At 43.9% G+C, this 18,930-nt stretch overlaps 1 protein-coding gene across 1 annotated transcript in view; it reads left to right on the top strand.

Annotated features, from left to right (window-relative positions):
* The window catches only part of RBM28 (RNA binding motif protein 28), a 34,603-nt gene extending 16,330 nt beyond the window's left edge, over positions 1-18,273 (top strand). Inside the window, exons 11-19 of the mRNA XM_055421221.2 lie at positions 1,140-1,213; positions 2,225-2,360; positions 3,375-3,439; positions 5,455-5,613; positions 8,636-8,785; positions 9,101-9,175; positions 11,599-11,855; positions 12,420-12,519; positions 16,427-18,273. Of these exons, the coding sequence (XP_055277196.2) occupies positions 1,140-1,213; positions 2,225-2,360; positions 3,375-3,439; positions 5,455-5,613; positions 8,636-8,785; positions 9,101-9,175; positions 11,599-11,855; positions 12,420-12,519; positions 16,427-16,561 (1,151 nt within the window). The 3' untranslated portion in view covers positions 16,562-18,273. The remainder of the gene's footprint in view (positions 1-1,139; positions 1,214-2,224; positions 2,361-3,374; positions 3,440-5,454; positions 5,614-8,635; positions 8,786-9,100; positions 9,176-11,598; positions 11,856-12,419; positions 12,520-16,426) is intronic.
* Positions 18,274-18,930: the final 657 nt, after the last annotated feature.

Here is an 18,930-nt window from a genome sequence, read left to right as displayed (position 1 = left end):
CAGCCAAGAAACATGAGCTTTCTTCCTGAGACGTTCAAGTGTTTTGGGGCAGATGCTCCCTGACATCCATAATAGAAATGGGAGTGGAGGATGGCTGGGGTGGAGTGTGGGGGCAGGGGAGGGATGTGGGGGTACTTAGCTCTACCTGCAGGAGGCAGGGAAGACCTCACTAGATGTGGCCTTTGGGTTGGCCTGCCACATGCGTCCTTGCAGTTAGTTCATTGCCATTCATTCTTAGAGGGGCAAAGGGTCAGTGCCCCAGTAGCTCTAGGAAATATGGCATTGCCTTCCTCTCCGAGGGAAGAATTAAGGTTTATAGGAATGCTGACAATATATTATGGAACTTAATTTTTTTTTTTTTTAGTTTACTGTAAAGTGAACTTTTTTTTTTCCTTATAAAAGCTGCTTTTTATCAAAAGCAAAAGATTAGGATAGTTGATAGGCCCTGCCTCTAACCAGTGAAAGGTGTGCCTGTGGGAATTCTATGCTGCTGCTGCTAAGTCACTTCAGTTGTGTCTGACTCCTTGTGATCCCATAGATGGAAGCCCACCAGGCTCCCCTGTCCCTGGGATTCTCCAGGCAAGAACACTGGAGTGGGTTGCCATATAGCAGGAGTCAAAAGTTGAGCTCATGACTTCCAGTTCACCACTATATTCACAGGATAGAGGCCAGGGACTTTTACTCCAGGAACTGGACCTGCCCTCATCTGATGCCTCCTTAGTGACTCTGATGACAGTAAGATCTGTAGTTTCAGGCTTAAGTGGTTGCTGCTGCTTTTTTTTAAGTCCTCTAACAAGCACGTAGAAAGTGATACTGAAACATTAGGCTGGAATTTCTCTAGTATTTCTTGTGGATATTTCTCATTGCATGAGATGGTGTGACTAAAGTTTCTAAGAAGCATTAGAAAAGATGAAGGAAGTAATAATAAAATTCCATTATGAGCAGTTGTGTTCTCTTGCCTGTCTTGAACCCGTGGTGCTGGACACAGTGCTTTTTAGTTAAGTTTCATTGTACTTAACAAAAGGATGCCACTACCCCTTCCACTTCGTGTCAGGCTGCCACCACGCATAGTGTTGTCTTTGGCTTCCAGGTGGGCCGTGCGAGTTTGGAATCTCACTTAGTTTTGTCTCTCTGTGCAGGCTGTGCGTTTGCCCAGTTCGTGACTCAGGAGGCAGCCCAAAAATGCCTTGAAGCTGCTTCTGCAGAGGCCGAGGTAAGGAATACATTTCTTTTACTCTGTAATTTAGGTGATTGCCTCCCAGGGGCAACAGATGATATTTCCACACAACTTTATTATTATTATTGTCAATGATATGAAAATAATAAAGCTAAGACTTATTGAACACATAGTGTGTGTTAGGACTTCCCTAGTGTCTCAGATGGTAAAGGATCTGCCTACAATACATGAGACCTGGGTTTGATTGCTGGGTGGGGACGATCCCCTGGAAGAGGGCATGGCAGCCGTCTCCAGTATTCTTGCCTGGAGAATCCCATGGACAGAGGAGCGTGGTGGCCTACAGTCCACGGGGTCACAAAGAGTCGGAAACAGCTGAGGGACTAAGCACAGCAGAGTGTGTTTGTTAGGCCCTGAGCTTTACAGGCATGACCTTGTTTAATCCTCACGTCAGCCCTGTAGGTGTTTATAAGATGAGTGATCCTTAATAGGTAAGGAAGCAGGCATAATAATCTATATTATGGGTCAGTTTCTTATATCAGCCTCTATCCTAGGCTGATGGTGTGAAAGACTGGGACAAGAAGGGATTAAGGCCATCTGTGAAGTGGAGTAAGTCTTTGAGAGAGAAAGTGTGTAGGTGATAGAGAGTTTTTCTGTGTATTCTATAACCAAGTAGAAATTGTTTTGAGCTAAGTTATCGTGTATTGCCATTGTCTCTTAAATTCTCATGAGTAGAGTTATCACTACCATTTCATTAGCTTTCTTTAGCATACTAAAAATTTGCCTATTTACAGATAATTTTTCTTAATTTGGTCCTACTTTGGGACTAATCAACTCCCTGAAAACAAATGAACATGTGGCCTTTGCACAGCTGTGCTAAATACCGTTATGCTCAGTGATCCACTTGCATCCGGCTGGCCTAAAACATCCTAGCGGCGGGGGCCCATGCAACAATGGGGGTTTGCTGTTTTCCCTTCCTTGGTGCTCCTTGTCAGGTGCATAGTTTCTGCTCATCATGAATTTTAAGAGAGAGGTCTCAATCTGTTTCAGGCTGGTGGACTTAAACTGGATGGCCGGCAGCTTAAGGTTGATTTGGCAGTGACCCGTGATGAGGCTGCAAAACTCCAGACAAAGAAGGTGAAGAAGCCGACTGGGACCCGTAACCTCTATCTGGCCCGAGAAGGCTGTGAGTAGTGGCAGGGAGAGGGGAACCTGGCTTCGGAGTAGCTGGCCACTTGCCATGATAGCAGCCCGACAGTAGTATGTTTGGAGCATGTTTCAAATTAAAAACCCTGCATCCTCTTTAAGGGTGGTATATTCTTATTATTCTACTTTAGCAGATGTAGCAGATATTCCACTTTAACAGCTTTCTGTTAGGAAGCCTTCACCCAATTCATGGATTAGCCAGTCCCCATTCTCCTTTCTGACTGACTGATTGCCTTTAGACATTTTCATCAGAAGATTATCAGGGCAAAGAGGGAGGAAAAATCCAAATTACCTTTGTCCCTTGTCATCATTTCTGATAGGTTTTCTGAAGGAGTTGAAAATTATGACTGAAATTACTCTTTTGGATTACTCATGGATTTTAAATATGCACTGAGTACCTTTCCCTTAGTGTCAGAAAGATAGTCAGAAATTAGCTTTAATTAAGACAAAAGAGAGAATTCCTTCCTTTATTTCACACAGTATTGCCACCTGCTGCACAACCTTACTGCCCGGACTAGCAAATGCGAGGCCGTTAACCTTTGAGACCAGGCCCTGTGTTATACAGTGTGGCTGTTCTCTTGATTGGCTTATCTCACTGCTTAGAAATGGCTCCCAAATACATGAGCAGGGAGATTTCCAAGGACAGGTCATAGGTAGAGCATATTGGCATTCCAAATGCCTAAAATGTACTTATTTCCAGAACTTCCTTTAGGCCTTCCCATCTGACTTTGGGCACGACATGAAATTTTTTGAAGGGAAGGAAGAAGAGGAACAAAATCACAAAATGTTCAGAGTTTTAGTCCTTGAGAGCAGCTCATAGACGAGAACTTAGCCCTGTAGCCTATTTCTGGACCTACCCAGATACCACTGTGTCCCGGCCAGCGTAGTCCTCTGGGCCCTCTACAGAGAGCTTGCATCATTCACATCACATTCCTCTTATTGCTCAGTGAAAATTCCCTTGCTGATGTCTTGGCCTTTTTCCCTCTTTCTGCAGTGATTCGTGCTGGGACGAAGGCTGCAGAGGGTGTGAGCGCTGCTGATATGGCCAAGAGAGAACGAGTGAGTAGATTAGGCACCAGCTTCAGGTTCTGCAGGACTTAATATCAATTGATAAATAATAATACTAAAGGTACTTATCAAAGAGCCAAGCAAGTATTGGTCACAGATGCTACTTACACTATTGTTAGAAAACAGGTGTACAGGTGGAACAGCCACTAACCTGACGTTATACATAATATCATGTCAACATTATGTACTGAGTCTTATTGTTTTTGTAATGCTCAACAGTGTGTGTTTGCCAGATAGTATGCTTCTAGATCATGAAGTAGACCCTTAAAGGCACAGGCTATGTATAATTAGGTGTCAGTATAAATGCAGAATAACATGAGAAAGGAAGGTCAGTGTGGGCCAGAGTAAATCTGGAGGGAAGTGTGGATGTGGGTCTTGGAAGGGAGAGATAAGATGTATTTTGGTGGAGGGAGGGTGGTATCTCCAGATTATGAAATCATTTTAGGAAAACCCCGTATTATGGGATTTCTAGTGATAACTGACGGAGAAGGCAATGGCAAGCCACTCCAGTACTCAGAAAATCCCATGGATGGAGGAGCCTGGTGGGCTGCAGTCCGTGGGGTCGCTAAGGGTCGGACACGACTGAGCGACTTCACTTTCACTTTTCACTTTCACACATTGGAGAAGGAAATGGCAGCCCACTCCAGTGTTCTTGCCTGGAGAATCCCAGGGACGAGGGAGCCTGGTGGGCTTCCATCTATGGGGTCACACAGAGTCGGACACGATTGAAGTGACTTAGCAGCAGCAGCAGCAGCAGTGATACTGATACTGTTGAGTTCCTTTGCTGCTTAGCACTCTTTGTTCCAATAATTTTTACTTTTGCCCGGTAAACTATAGTTTACTTTCACAAAGCTAAACCAGCCTAGAATGGTAAAGATGTATGATCATTAATAGAATTAGCTCTGGAACCTGGAAGTGCAAAAGATGATGGACAGAGACGAGAATGTAGAGACAGCTGGAGGCAGCATGTCTTTTCTGTGTGCATGTTCTAAACTAGTGACCTCGACAGTTTTTGATCTGGAGATCATGGTATGTGGGGGGCATTGGATGCCCTTTTCTGATCACAGTGCGATAGTGACACCTTTAATTCTCCTTAAAGTGAATTTTCCTAGTTAAAGGCTCACTAGCTTATATGCGTTATAATCAAACAGCAGACGCAAGCTTGTCCTGGGAGAAAAATCATACTGCTGAATTTAAGCATGATAACCCTTCAAATAGCCCTTTTAATATTCGTTTCCAGGGTATTTATTTTGTGAGTTGCTGTAATAGTACCTTTACCAAATAAGTGGCAAAAATGAAACTTGATAAAAGTTTAACTTAAAACTTTTTTCTGCTGAGCTGCTTTTAAGAAACAAGTCAGGAGAAGACGGTCACCCTTTCACTTTAGAGATAGGCTGTCCTGGGGCCAGTGCTTTGTGCAACATAGGTCAGGCTCTGGAAACCATTTGTTTCAATTGACGTTTCTTTGCCTCAAGGTGGCAGAGTTGAGACAAGACAGTATTCTGTTGTGTATTCTTTAAGTAAATCCATTTCCTTTTGGAAGGACTAAATAATCAGTTTGAGTTGGTGGATAGGTAAGGACTTGGCATAGATGTTAACTACAGTATTATTTATTATTTGCTCTGGGCCAGATTTGAGCTTGGGATTTTATGCATATTACCTCATTTCAGCCTCACATCAGGACTGAAAAATCGGTATTATATTTTGATCTGCAGTTCTACCCTGTAGGTGAAATTATTGAGGCTTAAAAAGTGTTCTGTAACTCCTCGAATTCAGCCCGACTCCAGAGCCCATGATCTTATCACCCACCCACCCTCTTGCCTCCTCGAACCTTTCTTTCCCTGTATGCTGGGCATCATCAAAAGGCTGCAGCGTGGGTGATTTCCCTTATTTTTTCTAGATTTGTGGTCACTGGATTGGGGTCATGGTTCTTTCCTGTTGGAGAATTATGTGCCTGTTTCTTTAAAGCGTGGATTGTACTGTTAACAAATTTGTTGTTCTTTCAGTTCGAGCTGCTGAAGCATCAGAAACTCAAGGACCAAAATATCTTTGTCTCCCGGACCAGGCTGTGCCTGCACAATCTCCCAAAGGCCGTGGATGACAGACAGCTCAGAAAGCTGCTGCTGAATGCCACCAGAGGGGAGAAGGTGGTGCGCATAAAGGAGGTGAGAGTTGGCCCTGCCCACTCGGGACTTCGGTGCTCATCCTGGGTCAGAGTGCATGTTTAGTTCAGGCTATGGTGCTAGTGGGTTTCGCTGGTGGCTGAGCAGTAAAGAATCCATCTGCGTTGCAGGAGACATAGGAGACGCAGGTTTGATCCCTGGATCGGGAAGATCCCCTGGAGAAGGAAATGGCAACCCACTTCAGTATTCTTGCCTGGGAAATTCCATGGGCAGGGAGCTTGGTGGGCTACAGTCCGTGGTGTCACAAAGAGTCGGACACAGCTGACGTGACTGAGCATGCGTGCCCATGGTGTTAGTAGACTGACAGATTTTCTTTTGGGCTCATTGTCAGCAGACAAGACTGAGTTTGGTGATGTTCATGGTTTGGGGAGGTTTAAAAAGCTTTCCCCCCCTCTTCTAAGAACTGATTTTCACATCTGACCAGTTGCAGCTGAATGTGCAGAAGTATCTGCACTTAATCATGACTTAATTTAGCAAGCGTTTATTGGATACCTGCTGCCTTCTCAGCATTATACCAGGTGCTGTAATGTTAGTTTTCGTGCAGAGAAAATAATCTGTGTCCTCTGCTCTTTAGAGGAGCATTTCATTACCATTTAGGCTCTTGCACTATAGTAAGTTCTCAGTGCCCTGTGGTGAGCAAGGGAGTCACTCAGGTCTTCAGCAGTTGTGTTAGACAAACTCTGAAATCACACCAAGACTTAGTCAGGCTCCGTGTGACTGCAGGAACCGCTGTCCTGCCCCCATGGCACCCCCACATGCCTGTTTTGGCATTTATTACTACGCTGTCCCGTAATTGTTCGTCAGTCATTTCTCCCAACCACACTGAGCTCTTTGAGAGCAGGTGTCATCTCATTGTTCCCCGCTGTTGGCATCGTCGTCTCTCGATCAGTGTTTATTGAATAAGTAGCATAGCCGTATTACGAATCTGCTTTGCTCTGATTCATCACCATAAACTATTTTCCTACTCCTGGAAATCCTCTTCAAAATGTATGATATTGCTATTCAGGGAATTATATGAGAGAATGTGAACATAGCTGACACCACTCTTGGCAAAACCATTCAGAGTTACTGTCATAGGAGTCAGTTATGTAATTTCTCATCAGCATCTGCAGTACTTAGTAAGAGTCTGCATATCTAACACCTGTCATCGCTTAGAGACATGTATGTGTGTTTTACAGTATTTGCATTATATTGAATTTTCTCTTTAAATCTTTTGTACATGTAAGTATAGTGTTTCAGCTAAGATAGTAAACTTTTTGAAGATAAGAGCCTCATTTTATGCTTTTCTTTTTTTAAATGAATACCTGAATCATTTTACTATACACGGAAAGCTAACAACATTGTAAATCAACTATACTTCAATAAAAATTTTTTAAAAAGCAAAAAAATCAGTTATATTTTCTTTTGAAATACAATCCAAATTTCTTAATCACTAAGAAAACTAAGGAAAAAAAGAGTATCAAGACACAGTTTCTATGGCTCTGTTATAAAGCATGCCAGAAGAGCCACAGGTTAATACAATGTAAATGTTCATCTCAAAAATAAAAACAACCCACCAGTAGTGCCAAGGGATGGAATATTTGGTAACATCCCCACTGAGGATGAGAATATTTCCACATTGTTTTGAGAGTACAATTTTAATGTTTTGCTCAGGTGAGTCTTCATCACATACCACTTCATCGATGCTGTGCTCAACCAGTCTGCCATCCGCAGTGGGCCAGTATCTCTTGATGGCCCCTTCTCTAGCTGTGGGTGGTAATCACTTCACCTGCTCAATACTGTCCTGACTCAGTTCTTTCATTCTTCTACTGTGTTCAAAAGACTGTCAACTTCTTTGTCTTGGGCATCACAGTTGTAACCCTGAAGGTCCAGAATAAATCTGAATCCAGACAGGTAAATTCTCAAATTGGCAAAAGCTGCCTTTTTTATGTAGGTTGCTAAATTGCCTTGGTCCTGCCAGGTGTGCGCTGACTCCGTCATCACCTGCTCCCAGGAAATGGACTAGAGGCCTTTTGGAATGGTCTCACCATCCAATGGTCTCATTTGGGCTCTGAGCATGAAGTCGAGGGTGCTGTGCCATGCTACATCGAGGCAAGGCCCTGGGCCAGGCCTGGGGGAGGCAGCTGAGGAGAGTGGAGGGCTGTGCAGCGTGTCCGGCTGCCTATATGCTTTTCTTGATTTCCCTGCAGTACATGGCACCATTCTAGGCACAGAGTAGATTCTAGACATATACTAAATGCAGCATCCGCATGTCCCCGATACCTAGACTTCTCCATTACCTGACAAACAGAGCTTCCTGGGAGTGAAACAATGTAACTGATCAGTTTTCCCAAAATACCCCACCATTCCTTGGTGCCCCAAGATGCCTGGTACAGCTTAAAGTTTTAGAAAAAGTCATGTAAGAGAAGATCTGAGCTCTGAGCAAATACAGCTGAAGCTCCTTCCTGTATTTCTGAGGCTATTTGTTGGTCAGGATCTTCCTCATGACTGAACTTTCTTATCTAAAACCATCAGGTCTTCATCCTTCCCTTCTTCAGTGATATCTCTTCTGAGTGGTTTCTTCATTGAGGAGACCTGCAGACAGCACTTCTGGCCCGGTGCTGATTTATACAACCCCAAGTACCACGTACCTCTCAGCTTGTATGTGCTGTCATGTTAGCAGTTAGCCATTAAAATTCTTACTTGGAGGTCTGTGTGGATGTCTATAAACCTTTAGAAAGCAAGAAAATACCTGTTTAATGTGTTCTGTGCTCTCAGGTATATTCTAATAAACATTCATAAGTGTTACTCCAGTAAAACTCTTGTGATGGTGATATAGATGAAGACTGTTTCAATAACCTGATTTCTTGTTGAAGCTGTTAAGGATCTTTATCCTCTAACTATGGCTGATTCATGTCAATGTATGGCCAAAACCACTACAATCTTGTAAAGTAATTAGCCTCCAATTAAATAAAAAAGAAATAAATCCTCTCACTGCTGATTCTTTTCCTCACTCTACTGGTAGTGTCGAGTGATGCGAGACCTGAAAGGAGCTTATGGGAAAATCAAGGGTCAGTCCTTGGGCTACGCCTTTGCAGAGTTCCAGGAGCACGAGCATGCCCTGGCGGCCCTACGCCACATCAACAACAATCCGGAGATCTTTGGGTCTCAGAAGGTGAGCCTTGTCTTGTGGGGGGAACCTGTCCTCTGGGGGCCATTTATGGGAAACCCTCTGACACTTGTGTGATGGTCAGAATGGCAGGGCCTTCGAGAATTGAGCGGTGATTCAGGTGATGAGATTTGGGGGAACTCTAAATTGGGTAGTCTGCTTGCAGAACCGGCCCCTTGCCGGTAGAAGGAAGTGAGCAGCACCCTCTGACTTGCAAGCAGGAGGGTCGTGGGGGCGGGGAGGCGGGGGCGAGCATCTCAGCTCATTGCATGCAGAGATTAAGAAATCAAATGAATGACAATCTGTCTCCTTCTGCCGCAGAGACCAATAGTGGAGTTCTCTTTGGAAGATCGAAGGAAACTTAAAGTCAAGGAACTGAGGATCCAGCGCAGCCAGGTACAGAATTGAAATTTTTTTCTTTTCTCTTTGTTTTTTTAATTGTGGTAATATACGCATCACATAAACTCTACTATTTTTAAGCATACAGTTCAGTTTTTTTTCAGACCATATTTAAACTCCTGTTTTGTTCAGTTGTGGTTCTGTTCCCATAAATTAGGTCTCTGCCTTGCTAGGTTCTTAGTTACCCTTTCCTCTTAGTTTCCTAGAACTCTGCAGGCCGTCTGTCCTCTGCTGGCCTGGCTGGTGATAGCTCCACAGAAGGAAAGGGAGAGGAGAATCAGCCCGGTGCTGTTACCAGTCAGCAGTGCTTGTACTGCAGTGTTTGGTGATGGTACATGTCAAAATTAGTAGCCAAGGTTAAGTTGTACGTTTCCTGTAGATTTCAGCTATCTCTTCCATAATTTTTTTTTCATCTTGTATGCTCCAAAAGTGTGATGCCTGGTAGTTTTAGTACTGTTTCTAATCTAGTGTAGTGTAGAGGAACTCTGGGAACAGGAAGACTCAGGTTCAAACTCAGGCTCTGCCCCTTTCTGAGTTCCTTGGCAAGTTACTACCCCTCTCAGCTTCAGCTCCTAGTTGATAAAAATAGGTTTAATATCATCTGCATTTAACATGTGTAACTTGTCTCACAAGCTACACGGTCAGTACACAGTCAGTACTCATTCTCTTGTCCATCGTGCCACCGGACATAGAAGGCCAGGTTATTCTTGATACCACAGCTCTTACAGATCTCATCGACATTGTACCTTAACTTGCATACATACCAAACATTTGCTGTGTTCTGGGTCTTTATGGTGTATATCGTGAGCATGACCCATAGAAGAGGAGTTTCAGTGATTCATACCATGACCCTAGGTTGGGAAAATCTGGGTTCTGCTTATTATTTAAGGCAGCTTTGTTACTGTAGTTATAGAATTATTTACTGCCTCTATCAGAGGTGATTCTGTAGCTTCTGGCTTAAAAAAAAAATTCAGGTGGCCTTATTTGTTATCTACACATAACCATCTTTCTGTGTAAAAGTGCCCCTTTCCCCTGACTCAGGGATACTTCTCAATTTCCATACTCATATTCCCCAAGTAGCATTCACCCACCTCTGTCAAAAAAGATAAGACTTTATTACTTGTGCTTTCATGAACTTCCTTAGGCTCTTTTTTAGTTTTTTACTTGGTTTATATCTCTCTTTCTCCACTGGGCTGTGAGTTCTAAAAGGTAGACACTTCATTCTTTCATCTGTACCCTTACCACTTAGAGACTGGCACATAAGAGGCATAAAATAGATCTTTGTTCTCCCACTATGCCTGTTTAGATTTCTGAGGTGAAAAGGACAGAATAACATTATTATTACAGCAGTGATTTCACATGAATCTTCTTTGTCTTCCCCCACGTGTGCAAAATAAATATGTAACATACTTTATGTCCTCCTCCTCCTGTCTCTTCCTTATCTTCATTTCATTTATTTTTTTCTCTAAGGTTCTTCCTTTTTTTCTCTCTCTTTAATATGGATTTGAGTTTCTAACCTGTCATTTTACCTTTCTTAATAAATTCATTTAACATTTCTTCTAATGCAGGTCTGCCAGCGATAAATTTCCTTAATTGTTTTTTGGAGGTGCCTCACCCAGCGGCTTGCAGGATCCTAGTTCCCTGACCAGGGATCAAACCTAGGGCCCTGGCGGTGAGAGCACCAAGTTCTAACTCCTGGGCCCCAGGGAACCCCCAGATTTCTTTTTGTTTGCCTGGGAAAGTTTTGTTTTTCCTTCACTTTTGAAGGATCATTACATGGATGCAGAGCTCTGGGTTGGTGACTCCCCTGCCACACACACATACTCTAAACACCTTATTCTGTTTTCTTCTTGCTTACATGGTTTCTGAAGGGAAATCCAGTGTAATCTTAACTTTTTTGTTCCTCTGTGGGTAGCGAGTTTTCCCTATCTCTGGGGAATGATTTTTCTCCTTGATTTCTTGCAATTTGATATGATACTCCTAGATGTACTTTTTTTTTTTTTTGATCCTGTTTGGTGTTTGTCTGAGATTCCTGAATCTGTGGTTTAGTGTCTGTCCTTAAGTTTGAAAATCTTCAACTCTCGTTACTTCAGGTGTTTCTTCTCATTCCCATTACACCTTTGCCCCATGCTGCTGGCCCTTTCTTGTTTGTTTTCTGCTGGCTCTGAGTTTGGGGTGTACCTGCACTTTCCCTTCGTTTCTGCAAGGGAAAAGGAAAATGGTTGTTTTGTGTCCCCTACCCAGTAACCCTCTGTTACGATGTCAGGGCCTGTGAACTGCTTGTGTTCACTTTCTTAAAGTCTCTAACTATTTGGGGCAAGAATTCCCCTTCTCTCACCAAACTCAGTCCTCTTCTGCTGAGTGTTTCCAGTGAATAAATCTCACCTAGTACCCAAGTAGCATTCTCTCGTCTTCTGCAGCAAAAAGTGAAATCCAAGCCTGGAGCTGGTGAGCCCCAGCAGGTACCACCAGAGCCTGGGAAAAAGCAGCAACAGAAGGCAGCTCAGAACCACATGCAGGAACAAAGCCAGGCCTCCGTGCAGCAGAAGGGGACGACGGACTCTGTCTCGTGGGCAGGGTTCCAGACCAAGGCCGAAGTGGAGCACGTGGAGCTGCCTGATGGGAAGAAGAGAAGAAAGGTCCTGGCACTCCCTTCACACCGAGGCCCCAAAATTAGGTGAGATGTGGGATGGCTTCTCAGAGGGTTTGTCTTACTTCGCCATTTTTCCTCTTTGAGGCTTTTGTGTGGATGAAAGGGATGCTGGTTGTGCCAGTCCCACATGCAGTATCTCTGTGCCGACAGAGTCACCCTTGGACCAAATGGAGGCCAGAACAGGACTGGCCTCGGGTGCCTCAGAGGAGCCTTCCAGGGTGGGCTGTCATGCTGTTTTTCTCCTCCTCTGAAGCGCTTCCTCTTGTCTTGATGGCTGTCTCTGAGGCCCACCTACTTGAGGTTTCTGTCTGCAACAACAGATTAATGCTGTCAACAAAAATCAATCTTTATGAAATTTTTATTAAGTAAACAATGGTTTTTGAAAGTCCCTTGAGGTTTTTAAGCCAAAGCAAAAGACAAGTATACAAATGTTGAGCCCTAGGACATTCTGTTGCAGTATCCCTTGATTTCTCAGGGGCTTAGAAAGAGCCAGTGTAAGTAAAGGCCTTTTTTCTTTTGGGCTGAGAAAACCTCAGGAGTGCCAATTAGAGGAAGAACTCAGGGTGACACTTGACCATGTTGTTTCAGGTTGCGGGACAAAGGCAAAATGAAGCCTCTCCCTCCCAAGAAGCCAAAGCCCCAGACAAACCACCAGAAGCAAGAGAAGCAGAAATTATCTTCCAAGCAGGTAAGTTCTGCAGGCCCTGAGGCTTTGGTATGGCACAGCTCTGTCGGGGTCGACAGCCACTTGAGCCTTGTGATTAGTTAAGCAAAGGAAAAGCCTTCTTCTAGATCGTGGTTATGTACAGGGCTGCAGATGTGGAGGTACACAGTCCTCAAAGTAGGGAGAAGAATACAATGAACCCCATGTATTTGTTACTCTGCTTCAACAATTATCTTGTTTCACCTACCCACCCCCCACCCTATCCTGTGAGTATATTACAGTGAACTCTACCTCACCTGTAGATGTACCCCATGTAGAAAAATATCTCAGGGTTCATCTCCAGATGATCAGGCCTTAAACACACATATGGTGGCTCAGATGGTAAAGAATCTGCCTGCAGGGTGGGAGACCCGGGTTTGATCCCTGGGTAGGGAAGATCCCCCTGGAGAAAGGAATGGGTACCCAATCCAGTATTCTTGCCTGGAGAATTCCACGGACAGCAGAAGCCTGGCAGGCTGCAGTCTGTGGGGTCACAAAGACGGGGACACGACTAAGCGACTAACACTTGATTTCACTTTAAACACACATATACACAGACACATGTTATGCGATCATCACATCTAATGAAATTAATTAGAAACCCTAAAAAAAAAAATAAGAAACCCTTACTAGCTAATCTGTGGCCCATATCAAAACATTCCCAGTTACCTCAAAAATACATATTTTTAAGTTGGTTTGTTTAAATCGGGTTCCAAACAAAAAGCCGGGTTACTTCCTCGACCAGGGATTGAAGTGGTGCCGCAGCAGTGAAAGTGTTGAGTCCTAACCACTGGACCACCAGGGAATTCCCTATATTTAGTTTTTAAATCTTGTAAATCTTTTTCCCCTATAATATCCAGTCTTCCTTCAGTTCAGTTCAGTTCAGTCGCTCAGTCGTGTCCGACTCTTTGCGACCCTGTGAATCGCAACACACCAGTCCTCCCTGTCCATCACCAGCTCCCGGAGTTCACTCAAACTCATGTCCATCGAGTCGGTGATGCCATCCAGCCATCTCATTCTCTGTCGTCCCCTTCTCCTCCTGCCCCCAGTCCCTCCCAGCATCAGAGTCTTTTCCAGTGAGTCAACTCTTCGCACAAGGTAGTCAAAGTATTGGAGTTTCATCTTTAGCACCAGTCCTTCCAACGAACACCCAGGACTGATCTCCTTTAGAATGGACTGGTTGGATCTCCTTGCAGTCCAAGCAAGGGACTCTCAAGAGTCTTCTCCAACACCACAGTTCAAAAGCATCAATTCTTCGGCAATCAGCTTTCTTCACAGTCTAACTCTCACATCCATACATGACCACTGGAAAAACCATAGCCTTGACTAGACGGACCTTGGTTGGCAAAGTAATGTCTCTTCTTTTTAATATGCTATCTAGGTTGGTCATAACTTTCCTTCCAAGGAGTAAGCGTCTTTTAATTTCATGGCTGCAATCAGCATCCGCAGTGATTTTGGAGCCAAAAAACTAAAGTCTGACACTGTTTCCACTGTTTGCCCATCTATTTCCCATGAAGTGATGGGACCAGATGCCATGATCTTAGTTTTCTGAATGTTGAGCTTCAAGCCAACTTTTTCACTCTCCTCTTTCACTTTCATCAAGAGGTTTTTGAGTTCCTCTTCACTTTCTGTCATAAGGGTGGTGGTATCTGCATATCGGAGGTTATTGATATTTCTCCCGGCAGTCTTGATTCCAGCTTGTGCTTCTTCCAGCCCTGTGTTCCTCATGATGTACTCTGCATATAAGTTAAATAAGCAGGGTGACCATACACAGCCTTGACGTACTCCTTTTCCTATTTGGAACCAGTCTGTTGTTCCATGTCCAGTTCTAACTGTTGCTTGCTGACCTTTTTTCCATGCTATTAATTAGCTGGATCAGCCAGGTCCTTGGCCTTTCAGAATATATTACCTTTTGAATTTGGGCTTCCCTGGTGGCTCAGAGGTTAAAGCAATGCCCCAATGCGGGAGACCCGGGTTCGATCCCTGGGTCGGGAAGATCCCCTGGAGAAGGAAATGGCAACCCACTCCAGTATTCTTACCTGGAGAATCCCATGGACGGAGGAGCCTGGTAGGCTATAGTCTGTGGGGTCGCAAAGAGTCGGACACGACTGAGCGACTTCACTTCACTTTACCTTTTGAATTTAGCTGCCTGGAAAATCCCATGGATGGAGGAGCCTGGTAGGCTGCAGTTTGTGGGGTCGCTAAGGGTCGGACACGACTGAGCGACTTCACTTTCACTTTTCACTTTTACACATTGGAGAAGGAAATGGCAACCCACTCCAGTGTTCTTGCCTGGATCCCAGGGACGGGGGAGCCTGGTGGGCTTCCGTCTATGGGGTCATACAGAGTCGAACATGACTGAAGTGACTTAGCAGCAGCTTTCTTCCTTGTTACTGTCATTTAACTTGTTCCTCTAGTACCCCATGTTGCTTACAAACTGGATGTTAGATCCAGAGCCTTGATTAGATTTAGATTCAGTTTTCTTGGTGAGAGTATTTCATAGGTGGTGCTATGTGCTTTCTGTTGTATTGTACCATAAGGTGCATAGTGTCTGGTTGTCTCATTTTTTTTTTTTTTTACTTTTTATTTTATATTGGATTATAGCCAGTTAACATTGTTGTGATAGTTTTAGGCAGACAGCAAAGGGACTCGGCCATATATATGCATGTTTCCATTGTATACATGGATCCAGGCTGCCACATAACATTGAGCAGAGTTCTCTGTGCAATGAGGTAGTAGGACCTTGTTGGAGATCCATTTTAAACAACACTGCAATGGGTGCATGTCAATCCAGACTCCCTAACTGCCCCGTCGCCCTGTTCTTCCTCCCTTGGTTGCCCCATTTTTAGTGATGCTCTGATTCATCAATAGCCTAAGAGATTGTCTGCTTCATCCCTCCATTTGTAAAGTCTTAGCACCCATTGATGACTGCTGTTTATTTAGATCTGTATTTCAGTATGAGTTGCAGAATGGTAATTTCTTAATTTTATCAACCCTTATGTGTTTTTTAAGTAAAATTCTAGAAAAAAAAGCCTTCCCTTATCAACTGTTTGGTTACGATGGGATACCATTTGTGTGGGAAAAGCAAGGTAATTGCTTGAGTTTTTTTTTTCTTTTCTTTTCATCAGTTCCCAGAGTAATGTGTTGTTGCCCTATCAGCCTTCTCTGAGAAAGTAAGGTTTTTGTAGCATTGTGAATTCCCAAGTTTCTGTGTACTTGACATGTTTCAGCCAGATGCAGTCATTCTGTCCTGTCTGAGGCCAGCAGAAGCCCCTTCAGGTTGACTCCTGAGTCCTGACATAACCTTGCCTGTGGTAGTGTCCTTGCTTCTAACGCAGTGGGATGTCCCCACTTACCTATTACTTTGTCAGTCCTGGCATTAACTTCCAAGGGGCCCTGGCTCTTTTTAGTAGAAAGTGGTGGTCATGCGTTCTTGATCATTTGAGATCAAATTTTCTTTTTTCCTTGCCTAGTCACTTTATTTTAAGGGTACAAGATGCATTTGCCTTCTCATCCCGCTCAAGAAATCTGTCTCTGGGAAGCCTCTGACCCAGCAGACTATCTTATAGAGGTCTCTTTTAAGCCCTGTAATCCTTGGTGAAGGAAAGGGCAAGTGAGACCATCCGGACTCAAGGCTGACTCATCTTTGAGGAGATCTGTGTGAGCATTTGGGAGTTGGAGTGGGAGTGGTGTTTTAGTGGGGTCCTTCTCTTAGGCATTCCTGGTCTGTTTTCTCACCAATGGACAATCATTTTGGGGTCACCCCCTGGAAGTCCCTCATGTAGTGGACAAGATCTCTGAACCTCTCTTTCTCCCTTGGCTGGCCTGAGGGTGAGGTAATGCTTAATGGTTGTAACTGATTATCTTATGTTTCCTTTCCTTTCATTTGTAGGTACCTAGAAAAAAAGCTAAAGGAAATAAGACGGAAGTTCGCTTCAACCAACTGGTGGAACAATATAAGCAGAAATTATTGGGACTTTCTAAAGGAGCTCCTCTTGCAAAGCGGAGCAAATGGTTTGACAGTTGATGATGCTAGAAGACTGGGTAAGGAACTGGATTGTGTGCATCTTGGTAACGCTTCCTCCCCCCGCCACTTGTCACTTACTGAGGGAAGAAGCCCCCTGAGAGCACTGCCACTTCTGGATGTGAACGTTCGGACTTTGGTTCCTCCTGTGCGTGATTAGCTAGCCACAAAGAGGAATATCAGAAAAACATGTGGCGCTTTTTACATATTCTGAGTGAAGTTGTGTCTATTAATTCTTACCCATTTTAATTGTGTTTCTCAAATGGAAACAATTATAAAAAGCATTCTTGACTGCCGAAGTTTTAAGATGTATATTTTGTTAAGTGTCTTCTCTAAATGAGATAATTTGTGGCTTTTTGAATAACAGACTTTCATTTTTAATATATGTGATTCCTTTATTATAATTTATAAATGTCTTTAATATTCCCAGCTCTTGTTCGGTCATGTAGGCCTGCATACTGCAGGAATTAAGAAAGAGCAGAGAAAAATTATTTCCAACCTAATCTCTGAGGTTGGGAGAAACTTGGAAAGTAATCGAGGGCATGGGGCCTGGCCAGGAGCAGCGCTTGATAATTGTCTGCCAAGTGAGTGGGGAGTAGCTGGTAGTTAACTCGAAGTCAGTTTGCAGTGGCCCACAGATACCAGCCTGGCTGGTGCTAGCCTGCATTTCCTGTCTTCCAGCACCACCTCCTGAGGACTCAGAGACGTAGTAGGTAGTGGAGAGAGCAGTGAGCAGGAGGCCAGAGAAAGAGTTGGAAATACAGCACAGAGTTCTTAGTTTCCCAGTCCAGTCCGGTGCTGTCATGGGAGAGGCTTTCTTCAGAACCATTGCTGACCTAGGGATATCACTATTTCATTGCAGTATCTTGGGAAACCCATGAATGCTCAGAAATGCTCTTAACTGGTTTAATGATGGGTAAAAAAAGAGACCATGAAAATGCTGAAAGCTTTTGGAGAGAACTCTGTCTCCAGAGTTACCTTGAGACTGTGTGACCTGGGGAGTCCCGGCAGCAGCTTGGTAGCCCATCAACCCTAGGATGGCCTGTACTCTGTAGGCGGAGTCAAACATGTTATTAAGGGTGTATTAATGCATAGAATATCCACAGCCTGTCTGTCCTCTGCTGTGTTTTCCCTTGTCGAACTCTGCCCTCCAGAAAGTTTTTCCCCTGTTGTCCAAATATCTATAAATTAACCTTTAAAAATAACCTTAACATTTAGGAGAGAGAACAGTTGGTGTTCATTCAGATAGCTTTGCCAGATTTTTTCAGATCCAGATGTTTCTCCTGACAGGTTTAGCAACCCAGTATGTTTAAAACATCACTCAGTTGCCTGAAAAGTTCTTTAAAACGTTCTAGGGTGAATCATCCACTTTCTCAACACTCAGATTCCTTGTGTGATGTCCTCCTTGGGGGCATGTCACCACCGGTTATCTGGGCAGCCTCTTATGCTTGTCTTGGGAGTTTTAATGCAAGAATTGTGCCCACTTTTTCACTTCAGAGCCTGATGTTTCATGAGATGGAATTTTCTGAATTAAACATGAAAGTGGACTTACAGGCCCCTTGGTTCAAAAACAACATCAAGACAAACATTTCATTTAACATCCAAGACTGAAGGCTGTCGGTCAGAACTGTCAAGTGTCAGTAGATTTTCTGGCTCAGTTATACAGCAGCTTGACTCAGAGATACTTCTTTTAAATAAAGAGTCTTAATATTGTGTACTGGCTGTTTCTTTGCTTTTTTTTTTTTTAAGGGGGTGGTGTAGGTGGGAGACTCGGTCGTTGTGAACTCTGCTTTGATCCACGATGTACAAGTCCCTTCCTCTAGACTTCGCCTGCAGCAAGGATTCTGCCTTCACTGTTTAGAAGTGAGGTTTGCAACTCCCTCTGTTACAAAGTCAGGGCATGTGAAGTTGTGTTCTTGGAAATACTTCCAAATGTCCTCTGGTAGGTTTTTATCTTGAAAAGAGGTTTTTCAACTAAAAATTCAGAGTGCAGAACCTCAAGGCTCCAGAGAGCTCCTTCTCACCGTGTGTTTGACCTTCAGTCATCTGAGGAAGCAGGAGGTCACATATGCCTCTGTGAGTGCTGACCACTCAGAATCTTCAGTTCATAGGCCCTCTGGCTGACCCATATAGCTAGTTCATTGCTTAATATTCCGGTCACTCACTTTTTGAGAAGTAACTGACAGACTTCTGCCAATTTTGTCATGTAACTGGCGATGCTGCCCACCCAACTTGGAAAGTTCCTGAGGCTCCTCCATGGACTGCTCCATCATGGCAGTAGCCACGTCATCAACTGAGGATTCCCGAGGTAAGATTGCATTTCCGTTTATCTCAGATGATGCTCAACTGCGCTTTCTCTTGCTCAGTCCTCA

This window comes from Moschus berezovskii, chromosome 3 (genome assembly GCF_049115385.1).
Source record: "Moschus berezovskii isolate FMDL1 chromosome 3, NW_MosBer_1.0, whole genome shotgun sequence".
NCBI lineage: Eukaryota > Metazoa > Chordata > Mammalia > Artiodactyla > Moschidae > Moschus > Moschus berezovskii.
Note: the sequence above shows the minus strand (reverse complement) of the source record. Positions and strands in the feature narration are given on the sequence as shown.